Genomic DNA, 22748 nt, shown 5'->3' with positions numbered 1-22748 from the left:
CGTTTGGTATGATGAAATCATTATTTTATTTTATTTTTTTTCTGTTGAAAAATGAGCAGAGGCAGCCAGCTGACTCTTGCTTGGTTCGCTCCTGCAAACACATCTTGTGTTTCAAATAAAATATGTAACAGAGTCAAACAAACTCTGCTCAAAAGGCTCCTCCAGCTTCTGCTCAGCCTGAAGACTTTGTCCCCGGCAGGGAGGCACCAGGAAATCGCTGACTTGCACTTGACAGCCACTTTGGTGCTCAATATTTAAAATATTGATGGCACTCGGGTGTGTTCTGTGACAAAGCTCGATGAATTATGGATCTTGATATAGCAGAGTTGATTTTGGGGTGGTTTTTTTTAGCTCTTTTTGACTAAGCCAACTTCTTCCTCCCGGAGAAGAGGCTCACTGGCTGCAATATGAAGCGGGATTTTGCAGCAAAACGTTGATTTTTCTCATCAGTTTCTATAGGCCTGAAATGCTGCTTTTCCCACAAGAGCCCTTGGGTTTGGCTGGCATCTGTGGACACTAAATCCCTGGAAATACTCGGCCCAGCTCATCCTTCTTTATGGAGTTCTGGGGCTGCCAGTGGGAGCCCAGGAACTGCAGGAATTCTCCGTGTGGATGTTGGGGTGCTCCCAGAGGCATCTGTGAGCACTGAAACAGCTTCAAAACCTGCCAGATGCCCTCATGGAGCTCAGCTCTGTGCAGTTTGCTGTCCAGGTCCTGCCCATCCCTTCTTCACTCTGGGAAAATCACACCAGCTGGACGCTGGGATGTTTCTCTGACTTTGAAATCCATGGGCTTTGAAGCCTTTTTTTTTTTTTTTTTTCTTTTAATCTTATTTCCTGAGATGCCACCTGAGGAGTTAAACCCATCTAGAACTCAACAAGTCTTGTTTGTTGGGTTTTATAACCCAGCTATCACAGTTGCATCACTTTGACCTGGGCTTCTGGTGAAGCTTTTGGGGACTAAAGCCTTGAGCAAACTGGTCTAGTGGGAGGTGTCCCTGCCCATGGCAGGCCTTGGAACTGGATGAGCTTTAAGGTCCCTTCTGACTCAAACCATTCCATGAGTCTGTGATAATTCTGTGAAATAATGAATAACATATAAATAACTAATTTAGATTTCTTCTTAGGAACAGGTTGGTGATGAGCCATCCTGGGCTCTGATCACCTCACCACACTGATGTGCTGGGGGCTGAAGTGGTGGGAAGAGCAGAAATGGAAAAAAAAAAAAAAGAGTTCCAGGATTTACTTCCAGGAGAAAGTGGAGTTTCTCCCCGTTTGCAACACTTTGGATTTACTGAAACACGTCCTTGCAGTGCTGACTGTAGGCTGGGTGCTCAAGCCTCTTCCTTCCTGTTAAAGTAACTGGGTGATTGCACAATAACCGACAGGAGCGATTAAAACTGCAGTGAGGCTGTGCCCAGAGTGTCCCCAGCTGGTTCAGAGTTCAGAGCTGACCTTGGTCCCGTTCCTTCCGGGGAGCAGAGGTGACCAGAGGAGGGCAAAGTGCTGAGGAGCAGCTGCCAGCAGAGATCCTATGGGGAATCCGGCTGGAAATGGCTCAGATCCTGCTGGGTTTGCCCTCTGTCTAACCCAGGTGATGGCAGGGAGCTGCTTCTGGTACTGACCACTTGTGTTTTCCACAGCAGCTGCACTGTTCTCAGTGTGTGTGAAATGGGAATTACTGGATTAAATTGATAGGAAGGACCCAGATGGATCGAGTCCCACGAGTGGTGGTTTTATTTGTGCCTAAATCCAGATGCTCTTGGATTGCCTTTCTCTGCACAGGAGGGGCAAGATGTTAGCTCCAGCTGGAGTGCAGCTCCCACCAGCGTTTTCCTGGGCTCTGTCACTGCTGAGAGCAGCTCCTGCCATTTCCACAGGAGCCCTGCTGCAACTGGGAAGCGCAGGGATGTGGCAGAGCCAACCCTGGGCTCAGCAGCTGCCTCTGAGATCAGGAATTGAGGGCAGAGCTGCCCCTGCCCAGGGAGCCGAGCCTTTGATTCATTGCTGAGCACTGCATCTGACAAACCTGGATTTGGGGCTGCCGCGGTGCTTGCAGCTCCTGCAGTTCGTATTTAAAGGCTGAGCAGTGCCAAGCTGTGAGCAGCAGGTCGTGTGTGCTGCTCCTGGGGCAGGGAGGGCTCCAAGGCACTGCAGGGGAAGGCAGGAACGTGTTTGTCAGCAGGTCCACGACGTGAATAAATCCCACTGCTCTGCCTGGAAACGTAGTGACCCACTAAGATGATGCTGATCAGTGAAGACTGGCTTTTTTATTAATTTAGGACTTGCAGAGCAGGAGGAAGCACGAGATCCTGTGCATCCAACAGTATCCTAAGTGAGTTTTTCCCACTCCCAGTGTTCAGTAGTGGGTTTTGCCTGGATAAAAGATGCTGATGCCTTTCCCAGGATTCTGCCCATCGACAGGTAACATCTTAGAGCCCAAACCCCTGCCTGATGTCCCACTCTCTGTCCTGTCCAGCACCAGGCCAGCCTTGGGTGGCTCTCAGCCAGGCTGCAGGTGCTGTGCTGTCCTCTCTGCTGCTGCCTGCAGCCTGGAACACGAGCAGCTTCTCTGACGTAGCAAAAAGCCGCCTCTTCATCAGATCCAGAGGGGAAGCAGGAGTGGAGAAAAGGACAAGGACATCTCTGCGGCATCCCCATTCCCCCAGACAGCCTTTGCAGTGCTTAGGGGCTGAGTGGCTGTTTCCAAGCTGACCAAATTCCCTGGCAGTGACGTTTGGGGGGTGACAGCAGCCGTGAATAACTCAGGTCCAGGGAGTGACCCCCCTCCAGCACTCCCTGCGTCTGTGAGGTTCAGCTCCTCTGTGCACCCCCAGTTCTGTGCCTGGGGGCTGCGTGTTGTTTTCAGCTTTTACTGGAAGAAAAGCCAGCATCTATCAGTGATACTGATCTGTTCTGGGGTTGCCTAGGCAGAATATTTTGCATTTTTTCTGTATGAGCTGATTCTCTTGTATTGATCCAGAGTCTAAGGGTGGGAGCAGCTGTGAATTGATGACTGTTGCTTGCTGTAGCCTCCATTTTCCCTGCAGAAAAGGGAAGCAAATGAAAGAGTTTCAGTGAAAGCAGCATTTTCCCAGCATTATTAACATCAGGATTTTCAGGGGGCCAAGTTGAGCAAGAGTTTAGCAGCATCAGCCTTCTTACATCACGTCTGGCATTTGCTGAAAAATTGTCTAAAATTAAGGGGAAAACTTCCTCTTTTGTTCTTGCAGATGACCCACTCAGACTCCTTCCCTGTCTCTCCCACGCCCACTTACAAAACTTGAGGAGAAAAGGGGATATTTCTCATTTTATCCTCTGCTGTGTTCCACAAGCTGCCTGAGAAGCAGAAGCCACTCCAGTCCCTCCCTGTTGATGGTGTTGCATCTTCTCCCTCAGCAGCAAACCCTTCTGCTGCTGCCCCTCTCAGCTCTGCAATACTCAAAGTGAAATATTATTGAACACTTTTTGTTTGGTTGGTTGGTTTTGGGGGTTTTTTTTGGCCAGCAAATGGCAAATCCTAAATCCTCCTCTGGTGTCCAGTGAAGTGTTGGCTTTCCCTGTGCTGTAATGAAGCAGTGAGGAGTCATCTCTGCTGCTCTTTGGGGATGCCACTGGAAAAAAAAAAGGAACATTTTTGCACGTGCAAAAGCAGCAGCAAAAGGTCCGTGGCTGTCTCCTTGTTCAGCTGATTGACACCACTGCAAGAACCGGATTGTGGTCTTCCTGGAAGCAGCCTGAGGGAGAGATGGAAAAACACTATTTGCATGGGTCTGGAGTGCCAGGACAAGGGGGGATGACTTCAAACTGACAGAGAACAAGTTTAGATCGGGTATTGGAAAGAAATCCTTCCCTGTGAGGGTGGGCAGGGCTGGCACAGGGTGCCCAGAGAAGCTGTGGCTGCCCCTGGATCCCTGGAGTGTCCCAGGCCACGTTGGACAGGGCTGGGAGCACACTGGGACTGGAAATTGTCCCTGCCCACGGCAGGGGGTGAAACGGGATGAGCTTCCAGATCCCTTCCGACCCAGCCCATTCCACGATTTCTCCCTTTAGAAAAGCGACCCCAGTTGGCTGAACTGGAAGGTTTGATATATGGAAAGTATTTAGACATTTATTATTCAAATTAATTGCCAGGGGGAGCTCCTCTCTGGAAAGCTTAGCCAGGTAAAGTGTTGTTCTCCCCTCTCCAGAGCAGCAGGGATGGAATATGAAAGCCCCTGGCAGCCATCCAGCCATCCCTCTGGAGCCAGCCTTCCCTCTCCTGTCTCCTGCCCTGCCTCCTTCGCTTGCAGCAGGACAAATGGCTGTGGTGATGCCAAGGCAAGGAGAGCAGAGGAGGAAAACCCAGCCTGCCCTGCCTCTCCAGGATGGAAATGCTGCCAGCTGCCAACTTCCAGGGGCACCAGGAGGGAGAGAAAGGCACCTGCAGAGAGCAATCCTCAGCCTGAAATGTGTCCCGGGTCTGTGGGAGTCACTCCCAGATGTGCCAGGCTCAGCATGGTCAGTCAAAGGGAGACCACCTCCAGCCCACAGCTGCCCCAGCTCCGTGCTAAGGGCAGGGTGGGTGGGTGAGGTGGTGCAGAGCAGCAAAGATCATTGCAGGAAAGGTGCAGACTGTTCTTGCTGAGGGGGATTTGGGCTGGACTCTCCGTAAAATCCATTTGTGGCAGGATTTCATCTGTCCCATCTCCATCTTCACATTTGTAGCACTCACGAACCTTTGTGTTTAAAGGACTCCCGGTTATTTGTTTGCATTTAAATAACTCCTCCTCCTTTGAACAGCTCTTGGCAGCGCTGTGGGACATAACCCCACATATTTACACATCCTGTAAAGCAAAAGAACAACTAAAACCTCTGAAACGAAACTGAATTTCCCGTTCCTACAGCTCTTTGGATCTCACATTTGTTTAGCACAGGCTCATTTTCTCCTCCATCCTCTGGTCAGATGGGATTTGTTCATGGGGCAGGAATGTCACCCCATCCTTATGTGCCAGGCTGTTTGGGAAGAGCTCCTAATGCAACGTCTGTGAAAAATACTTCAGAGCTGAATGTATTAGTAGAAGAAACAGATTTTTGCTTGGCTGACATGACCAGAGTATTGTCTGCAGCCACTTCTGTGTCAGTTTGCAGCTTCAGCCCAAACCATTGTGGAGGAGCTGGAGGGGCAGAGTGAGGACCATGATCCATGTTCGTGCTCCTGTGCCATGGTCCAAGCACAGGATGGATTCCAGGAACATCAGAACATTTAAATATGTTTAAATGTTTAAAAATGTTTAAATGAGCTGTGCTTGCTCAGCAGCTCCGGGTCCAGCAGGCCTACGGGGAGCTGTGAAATTCAGCCTCAATCACCACATTAACAACGTTCCTGAGGATTCCAGGATCCCTCTTTTCCCTGCTTTATGTCCCTTCGAGATGCTGCAGAAAGTAATGAAATTATCAGGGGGAAAAATAAACCATTGATATATGGCTGTAGGAACCGTGGGCTAAAACTCTTCCTTTGTTTCCAAACACAAAAAGCCTCACACGAGTGAAAATACTGGGGCTTTTATTCGTTTGGATTTAATAAAAACCCCCAAAGAGCTGTTGGGTGTGCTGAGGAGATGCTGCTCCTGAGACACCTGTACAAACCAAACTTTTCCTAGGAAAAATGCATGGATGCAGGTAACTCCCTGAGAGTTTCAGCTCAGGGCTGAGTGTGCTCATGGTGCATTGTCATTCATGATGCTTTTCCTCTCAATTTTGCAAATTCTACCCAAAATCTCCTGCAGAAAGAGTGAGGCTTTTTAGGTCTCATTACTGACACCTCACAATTGTCCTTCCCCTGCTGCTGCTTTCCTGCAGGTCTCTTAAAACTTTTAAACGAGCTGGATTAATAAAACATGCTCTGTCTCTCTCCTGCACACATTTGAAATGAATCATGGCAATCCCGCTGTGAATTCACGCTGGAACAAAGCAGTCCAGCACAGCCAGTCCTCGTGTCCCCAGCCCGTGTGGCCCTGTCCAGCCTGTCCCTGCCAGCGGCTCCCCGTCCCACGTGTCCCCACCCTGTTTGTCCCTATCCAGTATGTCCCAGTGTCCACATCCCCTGTGTCCCCATCCCATCTGTGTGTCCGTGTCCCGTGTGTCCCCACCCCGCCTGTCCCTGTCCCTTATGTCCCTCTTGTCAATGTCCGATGTGTCCTCGTCCCGCCTGTCCCCATGTCCCTCCTTCTGTCCCTGTCCTTTCTGTCTCTGCCCAGTGTGTCCCCATGTCCCTCCTGTCCCTGTCCCTCCTGTCCCCTCCGTGTCCCTGTCCCCTGTGTCCCCATCCCGCCTGTCCCCATGTCCCTCCTGTCCCTGTCTCTTCTCTCTGTCCAGTGTGTCCCCATGCCCCGGCTGTCCCTGTCCTTGTCCCTCCTGTCGCTGTCCCCATGCCCCGCCTGTTCCTGGCCCGCCTGTCGCTGTCCCTGTCCTCATGCTCCCGCCTGTCCCTGTGCGTCCTGGCCCTGCCCAGTGTGTCCCCATGCCCCGCCTGTCCCTGTCCCTGTCCCTGTCCCTGTCCCTGTCCCTGTCCCTGTCCCTGTCCCTGTCCCTGTCCCTGTCCCGTCTGTCCCTGTCCTTGTCCCTGCCCAGTGTGTCCCCATGCCCCGCCTGTCCCTGTCCCGTCTGGCCCTGCCCAGTGTGTCCCCATGTCCCTCCTGTCCCTGTGCCGTCTGGCCCTGCCCAGTGTGTCCCCATGTCCCTCCTGTCCCTGTCCCCCTGTCGCTGTCCCCAAGATCCCGCAGTCCCTTGGGGGGCCGGCAGGGGGCGCGCGCGGGCCGCGCAGCCGGGGGTGTGCGGGGACACGGAGGGGACACGGAGAGGGGACACGGAGGGGACACGGAGGGGACACGGGGAGGGGGACACGGGGAGGGGACACGGGGAGGGGACACGGGGAGGGGACACGGGCAGGAAACACGGGGAGGGGACACATTGGGGACAGAGGCAGGGGACAGAGGCAGGTGACACGGAGGGGACACGGAGGGGACACGGGCAGGGGACAGAGGCAGGGGACACGGAGGGGACACGGAGGGGACAGGGGCAGGGGACACGGGCAGGGGACATGGAGAGGGGACACGGGGAGGGGACACATTGGGGACAGAGGCAGGGGACACGGAGGGGACATAGAAGGGACACGAGCAGGGGACAGGGGCAGGTGGCAGAGGCAGGTGACACGAAGGGGACACGGGCACCTTCCCCCGGCCTGTCCCCGTCCCCCTGCTCCTGCCACCTCTGCATGGCCCCAGGTGGCGCCGGGTGACAGCCCAGGCACCCCGCAGTGCGGGTGTGGAGGGACAGAGGGAGAGGGACACGGGGGGCGATGGTCCCCCTAATGCCACATCTCGGCCCCTTCCTGCCTCGGGAACCGGGGGTGGGTTTGGGCACGGCCGGGGGATGTAAACTGGAATGGAAAATGGAATGGGATGGATTGGAATGGGATGGGATAGAATAGAGATAAGAATAGAATAGAATAGAATAGAATAGAATAGAATAGAATAGAATAGAATAGAATAGAATAGAATAGAATAGAATAGAATAGAATAGAATAGAATAGAATAGAATAGAATAGAATAGAATAGCCTGAGTGGGAAGGGAAGCACAAGGATCATTGAAGTCCAGCACAGACGCCCCAAGGACCCTGGCAGCTCTGTCCAAAGGCTCCTGGAGCTGTGGCAGCCTCTCCCCATTCCCTGGAGCCTGGGCAGTGCCCAGCCCCTTTCCCTGGTGTCCAGCCTGACCTGACACTGTCACTGAAGCTTGGGGCTGCCACTGGCTGGTGTGACAGCAGAGCCAGGGCAGGGAGCCTGGGCACTCTCACAGGCTGTACCCAACCTCTTCCTTCCTCCCTTCCGCAGCTCTGGGGCCACATGGGCTCTGGTGGCACCCAGAGTGAGCCCAGCCCCTGCCCTGCACAAACCAGTGCCAAGGTGTGAGGAGCACCTCTCAGAGCCCACAGCTCCACCATTCCCACCACCTCCTGAGGGTGTCCCGTGGCAGAGGGGGATCAGCAGGACACTCTGGGCAGGTTTTTGGTCACTCTGCCTCCCTGGAGCCTCGTGCCTGGCTGGGTATGTGTTTGTCCCTGACCTGCTGGGTCCTGGGAGCCCTACCTGGCTCCTGCTGGTGTCACCTCTGCCTGGGTGACACATCCCCTCACACCTGAGGCTGGCTGTCACCCCCAGCCCTGCTCTCTGACCCTCTCACAGGACGCATTTCACAACCCCTGCCTGGGGTTTGTGTCTCTGTTGCTGTAGATACCACCAGCTTCTGCCTCTGTGTGTGTGTTTACTTGTTTTTCTCCTCTTCCTACAGACATCAAAACTGCAGCAGCACATAAAGTTCAGGGTTTCCAAAGGAAGCTGTGGTCTGAGACACGCAAAGAAATGTCAGTGGTGGAGGGTTACACTTGTGGTTGGTGACTGTTTATTTGTTTTGCTGAGTAGAAGCAGGTGTCCAGAGGGTATTTGGGGAAAGAGGAGAAGGGTTGTGCTGCTCAGAGGCTTGAAAACCTTCTCACCAGTGTTAACTATTGTTTTCAGGCACAAGGAGCAGAATGCAGGGGGGAGAGAGAGAGATTTGCTTTGGTCTTTCAACACGAAGATTAAAATTTCAGCTTTCTCCTTTCATTTTCATTTCGTGTGTTACAACTTGAAAACTTTATTATCAAGGGCTGCACAGGGATGATAGTGGAGCAGTGGCAAGGACCCCAAATGTGCTCACCAAAACCCCTGCAAATGTTCAAGAGGAACCATGAGAGGTTATTAAAATGCCTCGAGGTGCTGCTGCAGGATTATAAGTTATATTATAAGTATAATAAATGCAGAAAACTTGGTGTATCTCAAGGGTCACTCTCTGCCATTTACTATGGACCATTTTAAAATTTACTGTCTGACAGGGAACTACCAGTGCACTAAAAATTCTTCTCTGGAAAGCTAATGTTTGTATCTCTTGGCTGACACCGGTTGCTAACATGATGCTCAGTATTTGGTCTGTGCTGAAGCTGCCTGTATCCAGGAATGTTTGTCTTCACCACTCCTGAACCCTCCTAAATCGAGTCTGGGGTGTGCTGTGGATCTGCCCAGGGAGAGCAGACAAATCTGGTTGCATCTAAAATATTTCATGATGTTCAGGTGAAAATGCTTTGAATTATTTCAGGTTATTTAAATAGTTTCTCTCTCTCTCTGTCTTTTTTTTTTTTTTTAATTTATTTTTAAAATCAAGTGCACATTTTTAATGGGTGCTTTGTGTGAGAGGTTCAATTTCCTGTGTCAGGATGTTATTTGTCATTGCTGTAACCAGGATTTGGGCAGGTTTCCGTTCTTTACCTCTCCCAGGTAGGACACTTCCTGCTCTGTGCTGGCAAATTGTCTCCCCTGTACCTGGGCCCCAAATCAGGCTGACGGGGCACATTTCCCACTGTGCACAATTTTCAGGGCTAATTTTTGCTCTCAGCTTTACAGATCTGCTTTTTGTTCTCCCTTCCTGCCCTCACACACTGTGAGCAATTAACTCCTGTAAAAGCACGTGAATTTTGCTATTAAAAGTCCACACCAGAGAGCATCTTATGTGAATTAAAAAAAAAAAATAATAAATTACTCCTTTGAAATGGAACCATTTATGCATTTTAAGATTTACTACTATTTTTTCCCTTGGTCCACAAAATAGGATTTTGACATGGCTGCAAGGTTGATGTCCAGTTCCCACTTTGCACACTGAGCACTTTGGCCTCTCTGCTGTGCTCAAGGGGCTGTGAACCGAGGAGAACTGCACAGGTAGGTCAGGCTGCAGGGTCAGTGCCTCATCCTTGAAGACAAACACTGAGGTTGGAATTCTCCACTCACTCAAAGCTGTGCAAAGGAGGCTGAATAAAAACCTTGGAGATGTGACTGTCAGTGTAGCTCTGGAGACTTTTTGTCTCCATAAAAACACTTCCTGAGCTAAAGCATGAAGGGAGGGTTTGTGATTAATTATTTGGGGGATCTGTTTGCACCAGGGGTTGCTGAGAGGGCTGATGGGGGACTGGGTTCAGCTGCCGGGCTCTTTGTGCCACTGGCCCAAGCTGGGGACAGGCTCTGACCTCTGCCAGAGGAGAAGGGCAGCAAATGGGGGAAGACACAGGAGAATTCCCTTTGTGCCTGCAGACCCTTCGCAAGGTACAGTCTGTTTAATATGGTTTTTCATCTGGGTGGGGAATTGCTGAGAAGGGGGAGGCTGTGCAGGGCCAGTGAATCTCTCTGGATGCAGGTGGGAGGTTTCTGTGTGGGCACACCAAAGCCCTGCCTGGGCTAGGAGCAGCTGGTATGGGGCAGAAAATGGCCAATATGAAAGGTTTGTCCCCATGGGAGAGGACGTGGGGCCAGCCCTGCAGGGGCTGTGATATCCCTGCTATCCCCAGGGCAGGGCTGTGCCTGCCCAGGGCTGATAAGGCTGTGCCAGCAGCCCTGGGGTGAGGATGACGCTGATACAGGGAGTGTTTGGGGCACAAGGATGGTGAGCTCAGGGCTCACAGCACGAGCAGGAGAAGGGAGTGATTTCAGGGCAGTCTGTAGGAAGGACATGGCTCTTCTGGGGCTCCTCTCTCAGCTTCTTGTTCCCTGTTGTTCCCTGTTTCCTGATCCCCAGCACTGCAGTGCTTGGCAAAGGCTGGCTTGTCCCCCTGCACTGCTTTTGTGGGAGCAGCAGAGGCACATCCCATCCTGCATCCATAGAAATTCATCCCTTCCTGCACCCACAGGGATTCATCCCATCCCATGCCATCCCATCCCATCCCATCCCATGCCATCCCATGCCATCCCATGCCATCCCCTCCCATCCCATCCCCTCCCATCCCATCCCATCCCATCCCATCCCATCCCATCCCATCCCATGCCATCCCATCCCATCCCATGCCATCCCACAGCTGGGCCGGGCTGTGGAGGGCACTTTGCTCTGCTCTTCCCTCCTCTCTGTGCACACCGGGAGCAGCTCCCACTCCTGGTTCCCCAGTGTGGGAATGTCCCGGTGCAGCAGCTGCTGTGCCAGCTCCTGCCTGTGGCCGTGTGTGTCACAGTGTCCCCACACCCTGTGTGTCAGTGTCCCCACACCGTGTGTGTCACAGTGTCCCCACACTGAGTGTGTCACAGTGTCCCCACACCATGTGTGTCACAGTGTCCCCACACTGAGTGTGTCACAGTGTCCTCATACCCTGTGCTCACACCATGTGCGTCACAGTGACCTCACACTGAGTGTGTCACAGTGTCCCCATGCTGAGTGTGTCACGGTGTCCCCACGCCATGCATGTCACAGTGTCCTCACACTGTGTGTGTCGCAGTGTCCCCATGCCATGTGTGTGTCACAGGGTCCTCATACCCTGTGTGTCACAGTGTCCCCACACTGAGTGTGTCACAGTGTCCCCACGCTGAGTGTGTCACAGTGTCCTCATACCCTGTGTGTCACAGTGTCCCCATGCCGTGTGTGTCGCAGTGTCCTCACACTGTGTGTGTCCCAGTGTCCCTGTGCCAGGAGTGTCACAGTGTCCTCACACCATGTGTGTCGCAGTGTCCCCATGCTGTGTGTCCCAGTGCCAGGAGTGTCACAGTGTCCTCACACTGTGTGTGTCATAGTGTCCTCACACCATGCATGTCCCAGTGTCCCTGTGCCAGGACTGTCACAGTGTCCCCACGCTGTGTGTGTCACAGTGTCCCCACGTCACCGCTGTGCTGTGGCTGCCAGGGCGGGCTCTGGCCAGGACACGGATGTCACTGGCACTGTCACTGCCTGTGACCATGGGAAGCAGCGTCAAGGAGCTGTGAGGGAAGGTTTGGGCAGCCAGAGGGCTGTGTGACAACAGGCTCCAGGGGCAGGTTTGTCCCTGTGGGTGCCAGAATCGAGCCTTTCTGTGAACCTTCCTCCACCCCTGCATTATTTGGTCATTAATTTCCAGTTTATACCCACTGAAGGTAACCTCCCCTCCCACCAGCACTGAGGTGGGGCGAGGGCACAGTGAGGGGAGCTGGACTGTCCCCTCCATGCCCAGGACAGTGCCTGGGAGGACACTCAGCAGGAGTTTGGAGTGTTCTCACCTCGGGCAGGAGCATCCCCCTGACCCTGTGATGGGCAGCAGTGGGAATGGAACCCCTCCCAGCCCCAGCAGCGCTGTGTCCCCTGTGCCTGTCCCCTGCCACCCCCAAGCCCCAGGTACAACCCCACAAACCTTCGCCCTTGTCGCGGAATTTGCGTCTTTGCCTCATTTTGCAACGTGGCGAAAAATAAAACAAAAATACCTGTTGCATCCCAGCAAAAGGCAAAAACCCAGAAGTGCTTAAAATCCCTAACAGTGATCACTTCCCCTAGCCCAAGCCCAGACTGGTGGGGCTCAGAGGGAGCCAGTGGAGCACAGAGGCAGACGGGAGGTGCTGGAGCAGGAGCGCAGAGTGATGCTCAGCCCCTCGGTTTGCCCTCACCCCACTCACCCCTTCTCTCTGCTCTCAGGCTCTTTGGGGCTGCTTTGGGCTGCTCCTCTGCCAGGCTGCCCGTGGCCAGCACCCAGCGGTGGACGAGGCACAAGAAGCGTTCACAACATTAATGAAAGCTCTGACAAAGGGGAGCGAGGGGAACTATTGTCTCCTTGGCCTTCTCCTCAGAGCGGCTGCGTGTAATGAGACTTTGGGTTATGCTTTGTGGCTTCTGTGACAAAGCTGTGATTTAAGGGCTGCCTGTTCCGAGGCTGAGCTGCTCACACGGGCCAAAGTGCTGGTGAGTAATATTTTACCACAAATTGTTGTAACTGGAGCTCGACGACTGCAGTAGGAAGGAGGCGGGGGGACTGCGTTTGATTTATTAGATGGCTTGGTGCAATTTGCAGGGTGAGCTTTGTGCTGGTGCGGCCGTGGGTTTGCAAATCCAGCAAGTAAAAGTCCACGGGAATGGGAGTGGGGAGGGGAAAATCCGTGGTTTGCTGCCACGATGTCCAGAGGAGGAGGGTTGGATCTGCAGGAGGCTGCCAGCCACCTTTGGGGACCAACAGCAGCTGGGTGCCAGTGTCACCCATGGAATCACAGAATCACAGGAAGCTTGGAAAACATGTCCAAAATCGACTCCAAACACCTGTTTATCAACCAAACCAGAGCACTGAGTGCCATGTCCTGGCGTTCCTTGGCCACCTCCAGGGATGGGGACTCCAAACCAGCCCCTTCTCATCCCTGGCCACCCTTTCCACGGAGAAATTCTTCCCTGAATTCCTTCCTGAAGGCTCCTGCCTTTTGGCATGGCCACCACGTGTAAAACAACCCCTCAAGGAGCAGAAATTGGAGGGATATTTTCCTAAAGCCAACCTTTGAGGCATCTTTGGGATGAGTTTTGGGGAGGAATGGAGGGCAGGATGCTGCTGGGCTTGCATCACTGTGAGAATTCAGGTCATGTTTACTACAGGCAGCTGGAACACGATGATCTCAGATGGTAACAAGTAACATCTGAGGGGACGCGTTAAAACATTCAAGCTGTTTTGTAAGCACCTACTTTGCTTTCTTTCCAACCCCGGTTTGGCTATTTGCAAGGATTCATCTGTCCCCTTAAGAGCCTGGTGTCATCTTGTTGAAATAAGTGAAAAAGAACAAGAGGTTCCCCTTCCGTTTTAATTTCAGAAGAAAAAAAAAAAAAAAAAGATTTTGTCTTTTTTTGGTTGGTTGGTTTTTGTGTTGCTGGTTTTGCATGGTTTTTTGTTTTTGGGGTTTTGATTTTTTTTTTTTTGTCTTTTTGTTTTGTTGGTTTTTTTCTTTTTTTTTTTAGGGGGAGGTTATTTGATTTTTTGTGGGGGGTTTTGTTTTTTTTTTGGGTTTTTTTATATTTATTTTTTTTTTTTTTTTTTTTTTTTTTTTTCAAGTCCCCAGAAGAACCAACCCAACCCCACAGCTCAGCTTCCTTTCTGCTTCAGAAAAGACAGATACCTACGGTCTGCGGGCTTTTGGCCTCTTGCAAGCTGACCTTGTGTAATTTCCTCTATTTACATTTGGCCAGCACTGGCCTCATTGACTGCAAGAGTTTATCCAACCCCTTTGGAGAGGAATACCAGGGATGGCTGAGGCACGTCCTGCCCCACATTCTCCTATTTACTGCGCCGCTAAATAGACGTACTATTAATGAATAAATATGTCCTTATCCTATTTTGTTCTGGCTTTAATGCCTTTGTAGCGGGCTAACAGAGAAATGTCACAGGCAATTAATTTAAACCAGGTGGGAAAAAGGCCTCTCAGAATCTCTCTGTGCAGGGAGACATTTGATAGCGCTCCAGTTCAAATGTGCTTTTATTTACGTGAACTCTGGGCAGCCTTTGTAACGCCTTATTTTTTATTTTTTTTTTTTTCGAGGGTTGTTTTTGAGGAAACTGTTGCAAATGATGTTTGTTCACTGCTGTAATCGAGCCAGAGTCAAATTTGGAGACGGATTATCTTCCCTGGACTTTGGTGTTGGCGTTGCAGCCTGCTCTGCTCGCATGCACGGCTCACCTCTGCTCCAGGACTTATTTTTTGCGAACAGAATGGAAACAGCTTGTACTTAATACACATCAGTGTGGTGATGATTCCCTCAGCAAGCAGAGAGCATTTGCAAGGCTAATGCATGCAGTGGTTTTTTGGGACGTGGCAGCTCCTCGTAGGGTTTGGGGATGCTGGGCAGGGAAGGGCGAATCCAAAAATTTGGTTTGAGGGGGAGAAAATTGGCTATTTAGCAGCTTTTGGGTCGGTTTTTTTGTTTTGAAGTAGATTTTTGTGACACACGGGTTGCTGAGCCTGGCACGGAGGAAGCATTCAGCAATTCAGCGGTGATAAAATAATTACATGATTGCGTGCTTGGGGAAGACACGAGGGTAATGCTCCCAAGTGCCACCAATCGAGGCACCACTGGGGAGAAGAAAAAGGCTCCTTCTAATCAGGGCTCCCGGGGTGAGGGTTTACAAGAGCACCCTTGAGGTCAGCACTAATCCACGGCTCCAAGGCAGTTAATTTAAGGAGCTGGGATTGCCCAACCTGCAGGGAAAGCAGGGCCACTTCAGGCTGCAGAAATGGCATGTGACAGCTTCCCACAGCAAATCCTGAGATGGAGAAGAGGGAGAGAGGACAAGAACTTTCTTCACTGTGTTTATTATTAAAAAAAAAAAAAAAAAAAAAAAAAAAAAGGGAGAAAAAGAGAGGGAGGAAAAGAAAACCAAAAAAAACACAACACCCAAAAAACCCAAAAAAAGAAAGTTTATTGCAAATCTCAGTGTTTAAGAGTATTTCCAGAGTCCACTCGGTAACGGTACAAAGGAATCAGTAAATCCTGCTTGTGCTGTGCCCTCACACACACACACTCACCACTCGCTCCCCTGCTCGTGCCATGACACACACAGGAACAGAAACGGACTGTGAGGTCAGTGACAAACGTAGTATTTGATCTGGATTGGAAACTTGGTTAATTAAAAAAAAAAAACAAACCCCAAACTAAATACAGTAGAACCTCGCAAATCTGCAGAACAGGGAGCTTCCACACACACGCAAAAACCTGGAGGCCTTATTCCACTTCCAAGCAGTTGTAAATAGCAAAGTGCTGTAGTGAGGTCTCAAAACAAAGACTTCAATAACCTTACGAGGATAGGCTACAGAACATTTACCAGAACGCTTGAAGTATCATAAATTAACAATAAATTAAAGAGTACAACGTAATGCAACGTGGTCATTTGTTCACTGATGGCCGATTCACACGACTCTAGTTCTCTGCAAGGGATCTTCCAGTCCTGGGTGCAACACAGCGAGGTTCTGCTGGCCGTGATAAAGTGCTGAGGCAGAGGAAGGACACGAGACCACAGGTCCCGGGCAGTGAGGATGAATTGCTCCAGCCACTTAGTTGCAAGAGTGCCTGTTTCTTTAATTTATTTTTTTTCTCCTTTTTTTTTTTTTTTTTTAATTTTTTTCTCTTTTTTTGGACATCTAAGACAGGAAAAAAAAAAAAATCAAGCACCTTCCCAAAAAGAGGTTGTTCTTTTTTTTTTTTCTTTTTTTTCTTTTACAGATTGTCCCACGTTTCTATGGCTGGTAAAACACAGACAGGTCAGTGTAGCAGTTAATGGATGATGCCACTTCCACTTAAGTACACAGAAATGATGGTTTGGGGTTTCTTTTCCCCCCTCAAACCAGAACAGACTTGTTTGATTTGTCCCCCTGAGTTGCCTAGAGGCGAGAAGATGCATATAGGTGGGGTAAGCAAGCTCGTGGCACTGTGAGCAGGAATTTCTCCCATTAAGACTGAATGAACAGCTCAAACGTTGTCTTTTATCCTTCCCTTCATGCACAGGCTCCATTTCTCACTGGAGTCAGCAGCAAACATAAAAACAAAACAAAACAAAAACAAAAAAAAAGCCCCTTGCTGCCTTTAGGGGAGAGCTGGGGAAGGGGGTGCAGCTCTGCCTGGAGCCCCGTGGCTGGCAGGGATGGGGAGCAGAGTGCCAGGGGAAGGTTCTGAGGGGGCCACAGGCAGCTGGGGCTGCAGCAGAGATTTCCTTGTGCACCTGTGAGCCAAGGTTTCGGGTACATTAAGACATCCTGGGCCAAATCCTCCCTGCAGGGGTGGGCTGGGTCTGGCAGCCGTGCCAGGTCCGTGGGCACCAGCTGAGCCTTTTTCCGTGGAAAGAGATGCTGGATCTGTAGTTCATTGTTTTTGTTTTGTTTTTTTTTTTCCTTTTAAAATAACTGGGTTATTTAAGACTTACCTAATGAAAACAGCTACACTTTATGCTGTAAGAGTAATTTTCCCAACAATTTCACAAGCAATACAAGATAGGCATCGAAGAGATTGATGTAAAGACAGCTTTCCGTTATGCAGAAGATCATTTTTCCCCTCCAGTTATTTAAGCTAACCTCCTTTAACAATCTCAGAATAAATTAATAAATACTAGTTAAATTAGAAACAGTACATCAGGTCTGACTATCAACAGACAACAGTTCTAAGGATCCCAGTTGGGAGAAGAAAAATGATCTTAGGAAATACGTGCAGTAATAACTGGCCATGAAGACACACGGAGCCTTTGATTTCCCAGCATTTGTGACATTCAAGTTAAGATCATTAGCAACGGTTTCTAATTGTCAGCTATCTAGCCTAGCCTCCTCCTCTCCAAGCTAAAAGGTGAGTCTGTATCCCCCCAGAAGAAGATTCAGCTGGCTACTGGTGGTGTATGAAATGCTCATCTCCAGTTCGTATCGTCGGGTCTGTGTGGAATTTTGGCAGGGGATGGGTGACAGTCAGAGGCTGAGCTGCTTCTGCTGTTGCTGTTGTAAGTATTTATGGGATCAGTTGGATTTTTTACCTATGCTTGTTATCAGGAAAGCAAGTGTGCATCACATCTTCATGCTAAGACAGAAGTTATTCTTACGTGGCTATCCGTATTGTCTATGGAGCTTTCCACTGTTGGTTAAAAAAGTTCTAATATTTAAAAAAAAAAAAAAAAATTGTTGGTAGCAACTGTTCACATTTAAAATTTCACATTCCCTTTAGAATGGAGTTTTAAAACGTGGAGCAGAGCTGACATTTCCCCCAGCCTTACACTGAGTACATTAGGTGGAGAAGGAACAGGGTTTTTTATACCACGCTGTCGGAGCCTTTTCCTGAATTTTCTGCTTTTCCAATATCCATGTCTATAAAGTCATCTGGTAGTTCTGGTGGTGGCCCCGCTGTGCTCTCCTCCACCTGCTGCTGCTGCTGCTGCTGCTGGCACAGCCCAGTCTTGCATGGCCTCACCAGGGCCAGAAACATGGCCCCCAGGACCATGCCAGCAGCACAGGAGTAGAAGGCTGAGCTGTAGTTCTTTGTCGTATCCACTAAGACACCTAGAAAAAAAACATTGACAGCAGTTAGCCACAGCCCACTCCCCCCCTGCCCTGCCCTGCCCTGCTGGAGGGTTTTAATCTGCATTTTATCTGCAGCCAAAACTCGGGGACAATCGGATGCCACGTTAAAAAAGCAAACCCATATTGCTCTGGGGTACACAGTGTCATCTCCAGGCGAGTCAGAAGCCCCTGGGCACCGCAGGGATGCTGAGCCTGAGATGCATCAGGCATCTGTTTGTTCTGCCAGGCTTCACCTTTCTGCAGTGCGTGGCACAGGCACAGCGAGAGGGATTCGCCTCTGCTTGTGCCTGAAGTGGTGCCAGGTTTGGGTTTCTATCGGGATCAGGGCAGCACTGCAGCATTTCCCTTCCCTCAGAGGTTCCTCAGTGCCTCATCCGTGGGACTCTGCAGAGCTGCATTGCAGTCTTCTGGCTCTGGGAGACTCCCAGCAGTGGTTTGCAGGGCTTTTAGGGGAGTGCTGTGATTAGCGCTGCCAGAATACCTTCTACAAAAGCTGGCAAACACCTCCAAAACAAATTCAAGCCCGAAGGTGTTACCTGCAAGGGGTGGTCCAGCCAACCCAGCTAAGCTTTGAATGAAGACGTAGACTCCAGCTGCAGAGGACATCCTCTCGATGCCGACCACGTCGTCTTCAGCCAGGAGGGGAATATGCGTGCCCGCCACCGTGCCGAGCATGAACCCAAAGTAAACGCTACATATCATCAAGCCCCAGAATCCAGAGGCAAAAGGGAAGGCAACCAACGCTACCGACAGCAGGACGACGCAGATGAGCTCGATGTAGATCTTGCGGATCGGCTTCTTGTTGAGGACCCAGCCCGCAAAAATCCTCCCGAAGACCTCGGCGATGGCCATGGCCGACAGGATGTAGGCAGAGTGGTCTTTGCCAATGCCCAGGCTGCGGCTCAGGGGGATGATGTACAGGGAGGGAGCGAAGAAGCCCAGGGTTGCAAACAGGCCAAAGAATGCATAACAGATAAAGCTATAGTCTCTCATGACAGAGAAGTCCAGTAGTTTGGTTTTTGGTTCTGGAGGGGTGCTGTTATTGTCAACGGGATTCTGTCCGTGTTGCTTTGGTTCTTCACTTTTCGGCTCTGCTTTGGTTTTTCCAGGCACATTGCTGGGTGAGGTAGTTATATCGACTCCTGAGTCTATGGACTCTATTGAGGTGCATGTTTGCTCGTTTTCAAGCATGTACTTTGTCTCCGTGGACTCCTCTGGAGGCTGTGCTTTCACTTCTTCCTGCTCTCTGATGACAATGGGGCGCAGCAGCGATCCACAGACGGCGATGCCGAGCTGCAGCACCCCGACAGAAAGCATGCTGTACCTCCAGCCAATCTGCTCCTTCAGGGCCGTGATTGCTGAGGGAAGAGGAAAAGTGTAACTGGGAAAAGCCTGTAGTTACACCAAGGCATTGAATTTACAGCCAGGGAAGGGACTGGAGGTTCGCCACTGGAGGGTTCCAGGCACCTCTCGAAAAGGCTGAGTAGGGGTCCCTCCTACCCAGGGGTCTGCCACCCACCTTCCTCCCCTCTGCTGCAGCAGACAGAAGCCAAAAGCCGCGTTGACCACCTGGCTAGCAGATGCCACCCCCTAGGTGAGGTTTGGGGACAAAGGGTGTGCTGTTTTGAGTGAAGGAGAGAAAACTCATTGCTAGAGTTTCCTTTCTCAGCTGCCCCCACCCTGAAACCAGCTAATAGGGGAAGTCTCTTAGCTCTGCTCAAAGGTGCACGTCACTGCTTAATTACCAGCCTTCATTTGCACCCAAAGCAGCTTTGCAGTGAGTATTAGCCCAGGGCAGAGCAGACCACATCAACCTCCAAGGGCGGGCGGTGACAGGGCCGTGACACTTGGGGACACCTCCCCAAAAGGCTGGAGCACTTTGGCAGCCCGTGCTGAGCACAAGCCCAGTAACCTTTAGGAGCAGTTCTGTGCACTGTGTGTGTGTGTTTTAAATAGCTGAAGTTTCTCAGGCTTATTTTTAGCCTGCCAGATCTATATAGGGAGCCCGACGGGCTGCGTATCAGCCAGGCATGTCCTGCTCTGGCACACGGCACCCGGGCACTGTCACACCCGTCCCTAGGACTGCCTGTCACTCTCTGCCCGCTGGGCACCAGTGCCACGGGCATGTGAGCAGCCACTTGTGGGCACTGACTGTGGCTGTTTGCTTGGGGAAAGGATGGCAGCAGCCTCTGGCACTGCCAGCACACGGTACCTGGTGCGAAGGAGAAGACGGCGAAACATTCCCCTGTGGATGCCACCGCTGTGACCAGCGAGCGCCTTTTGTCAAAATACTGTGATAAAATGGTGACAGTCGGGAGGAAGGAGAGGCAGTATCCCAGGCCTGTGAATAAATGCCAAAAATTGCCATAACAACAAGTAAAGGAGGGGGAAACACCGATGCAAGAGCACGTTAAGTCGGCTTTCCCGGCGGTCATTACAGTATCATTTCGGCCAACTCAGCAAGTCACCCTGGAAGAAAATCATTGGGGAAACCAGAATGTTATTTTTTTTTTGTAGATTGGAAGGGGGGAAAAGAAAGAAAAGAAAAAAAAAAAAAAAAAAGGAGAGTAAAAACCCAAACCAAGAGACCCAGCCTCCCAAACCTGCTAGATAATGCCTTCTGCTCCCAAACAGACAGCAGGGTCCACTTTGAGGACCTCATCTGCTTAAGGGTATTTGAGCCTGTAGCAACTGTTCCCCTAAGCAAGGCAAGCTCCTGGCCATGGACATGAACAGGACAGCCAGGCCAGGCCGGAGAGGGGGGAAAGTATCAAGGAGAAGAAACCAGAGCCAGAGGGAGAATCAGAAGATTTGATCTTGGGCACAGCTTTGGTTTCCCCAGCGATCCCAGTCCATCAGAAGCAACCGGTGCGAGCGCAGGGCTGAGCCCAGGGTGGGACAGGGCAGAAAGCCAAGCCTGGGGCCCATCCCCACTGCGGGATCAGCTCAGGAGGGGCAGCAGCAGCAAGCACACCCCGTTTGTGTGTGGGGAGCCCCGTGGCTGGCAGCAGGGAATGTGGCAGCAGGGGACAGGAGGGTGGCTCACCGGAGACGATGCCGATGGTGATGTACATGTCCACCACGCTGCGGGCGAAGGAGGCGATGACCATGCCAGTGCTGACCAGCAGCCCCCCGGCCATCACCACCAAACGGTGGCCGAAGCGGTTGCTGAGGACCGTCGACAGAGGAGCTGGAGAGGGAGAGAGCCGTGGTCAACACCCACCTCAGCAGCTTCACAGCCACCATCTCCTGCAGAGGCTCTTCTCATACTCCTGCCCGGGTCCCCGCGAGGTGCCACCTCCCTGCTCAGCACAGCATCACCCTGGAGCCACCCTCGGAGCACTGCACAGCTCACAGCATTTAGGACGTGCTAAAAAATCACCAGAACAGACTTAAAGAGGAGCACGTGGCAGCCTGGGACAAATCTGCAGCCACATGCCCAGACACCACTGGATTTCAGCAAGGCTCAAGTTATTTCTAATCCTTTGCACTGTAGTGTTTGGTTTGAAAACTGGTTTTTGTCCCTTGGTGGTGAGACCTGAACAACTGGGTCAGGCTCAGTGACATGGACCATGTCCCTGCACCACCCACAGATATGAGTTGGGGCTCAAAGGGACTGCCAGGCTGAGACAAATATTTCTTGGCATTTGAGGAAGAGCCTCTGAGCTTTATGGCTGTGATTTAATTTATAATGCAGCCATTTAAAGGCACGAAAGTCCCAGGTGCCAGGTCCTTGCACACTGAGTCAGCAGCACCAGTGCCCCTTGCACCCGCACCGAGCGCCTGCTCCTCTTACCTGTGAAGGTCTGTACAAACACACATATGGATATTATCCAGGATATCCTGCTGTTGGTTTCGTCAAAGCTTTCCATCAGGTCGTTAAAGAAGACTCCAAAGGATTTGATGATGCCGTATGTCAGGGCTTCCACAACAAAGAACGCAAAAGCGACCGTCCAGCCCCATCCTCCGTCAGGCACTTTAGTATAAACGTTTGCAGAGGTGCACGGCATCTTTACAGCTTTGACTGTCATTGTGGATCTGCAACAAGAAGGGAGAGGGAGCCAGGCATCAGTTTAAGCTTGATTTTGCTGGAGGAGGCACAGACTGGGAGCTGTAGCAGCCTTAAGGCACCGTGAGCAGGACGCTGCTCTGCTGAGGGATTAGGTGTGGGAGTTGGGCTGATGTTTCTGCCTCTGTCCCTCCGTGGGCTCCTTCCTGCTGTGCTGCCCCGCGAGCCCAGCACCAGAAACTCTCAGCTCAGCACCGGGGCGAGCTGTTCCCGGCAGCCAAGGCCGGGAGCTGGGAGCTGTCATGTCTGTTGGTGCATGGGGGCGGATGGATGCAGTTCGTGAAAGATCCACCGCAGCCTGGGCTGGTGGAGCTGCAGGAACCCCTGGGGCACCCATCCTCCCCAGCCTGGCCGTCCCCAGGGCTGCCCACGCCTCAAAACGGGGCGTGGGGACACCCCAGCTTCCACCAGCTCACCTGCAGCCCTTGGCACCACTGCTGCCCCCCAGGGCAAGGGGGGGCTGGATGGGATCACCCCATAAGACATGGGGTGTCCTCAGCCCTGCCCCGTGTCACCCGGGAGCTGTGGGGGTGCAGGGTGGCTTTGGTCCCTCATGGAGCCCCCCCAGCACTGCCACGACTGCACGGAGGGGACAGTGCCAGTATCACAGTCAGGGGGAGGACACTGCTGAGGTCACCGCCACACCCTCAGAGAGGGGACAATGTCAGGGGGACAGCCCTAGGCTCACTGCCACACCTGCATGGGGGTGACAATGTCAGGGTACAGCTCTGGGCTCACTGCCACACCTGCATGGAGGGGACACTCTGCCAGAGTCAGCACCACACCCGTGCAGGGGGACAAGTGCCA

The 22748-nt window shown here is 51.7% G+C and overlaps 1 protein-coding gene across 2 annotated transcripts; it reads right to left on the bottom strand.

Moving 5' to 3' along the window:
* Positions 1 to 15218: 15218 nt before the first annotated feature.
* Positions 15219 to 21910, bottom strand: SLC16A6 (solute carrier family 16 member 6). 2 transcript variants are annotated; one of them, XM_066332346.1, is made up of 5 exons: positions 21669 to 21910; positions 20919 to 21062; positions 20085 to 20213; positions 18409 to 19230; positions 15219 to 17851 (listed from the first exon to the last, which is right to left on the bottom strand). In XM_066332346.1, the coding sequence occupies exons 1-5, from the start codon at positions 21901 to 21903 to the stop codon at positions 17604 to 17606; spliced, it is 1578 nt and encodes a 525-aa protein (XP_066188443.1). In that variant the 5' UTR covers positions 21904 to 21910; the 3' UTR covers positions 15219 to 17603. The 2 variants fall into 2 exon arrangements, with proteins under 2 accessions (XP_066188443.1, XP_066188444.1); XM_066332347.1 differs by lacking the exon at positions 21669 to 21910 and having other exon boundaries at positions 20085 to 20341; positions 20919 to 21068.
* Positions 21911 to 22748: the final 838 nt, after the last annotated feature.

Source organism: Sylvia atricapilla, chromosome 18 (genome assembly GCF_009819655.1).
Source record: "Sylvia atricapilla isolate bSylAtr1 chromosome 18, bSylAtr1.pri, whole genome shotgun sequence".
Classification (NCBI taxonomy): Eukaryota; Metazoa; Chordata; class Aves; order Passeriformes; family Sylviidae; genus Sylvia; species Sylvia atricapilla.
The sequence above is the reverse complement of the archived record's forward strand: the minus strand, read 5'-3'. Positions and strand labels throughout refer to the sequence as shown.

Bases quoted from the DNA above. Each gene is read 5' to 3' on its own strand.
- SLC16A6 (XM_066332346.1), bottom strand. From the start codon at position 21,903: ATGACAGTCAAAGCTGTAAAGATGCCGTGCACCTCTGCAAACGTTTAT. The intron at 20,214-20,918 runs GTGAGCCACCCT...ATTTATTCACAG, and splicing joins CACCATCGGCATCGTCTCCG to GCCTGGGATACTGCCTCTCC. The intron at 19,231-20,084 runs GTACCGTGTGCT...CTCTTCCCTCAG, and splicing joins CGTCTTCTCCTTCGCACCAG to CAATCACGGCCCTGAAGGAG.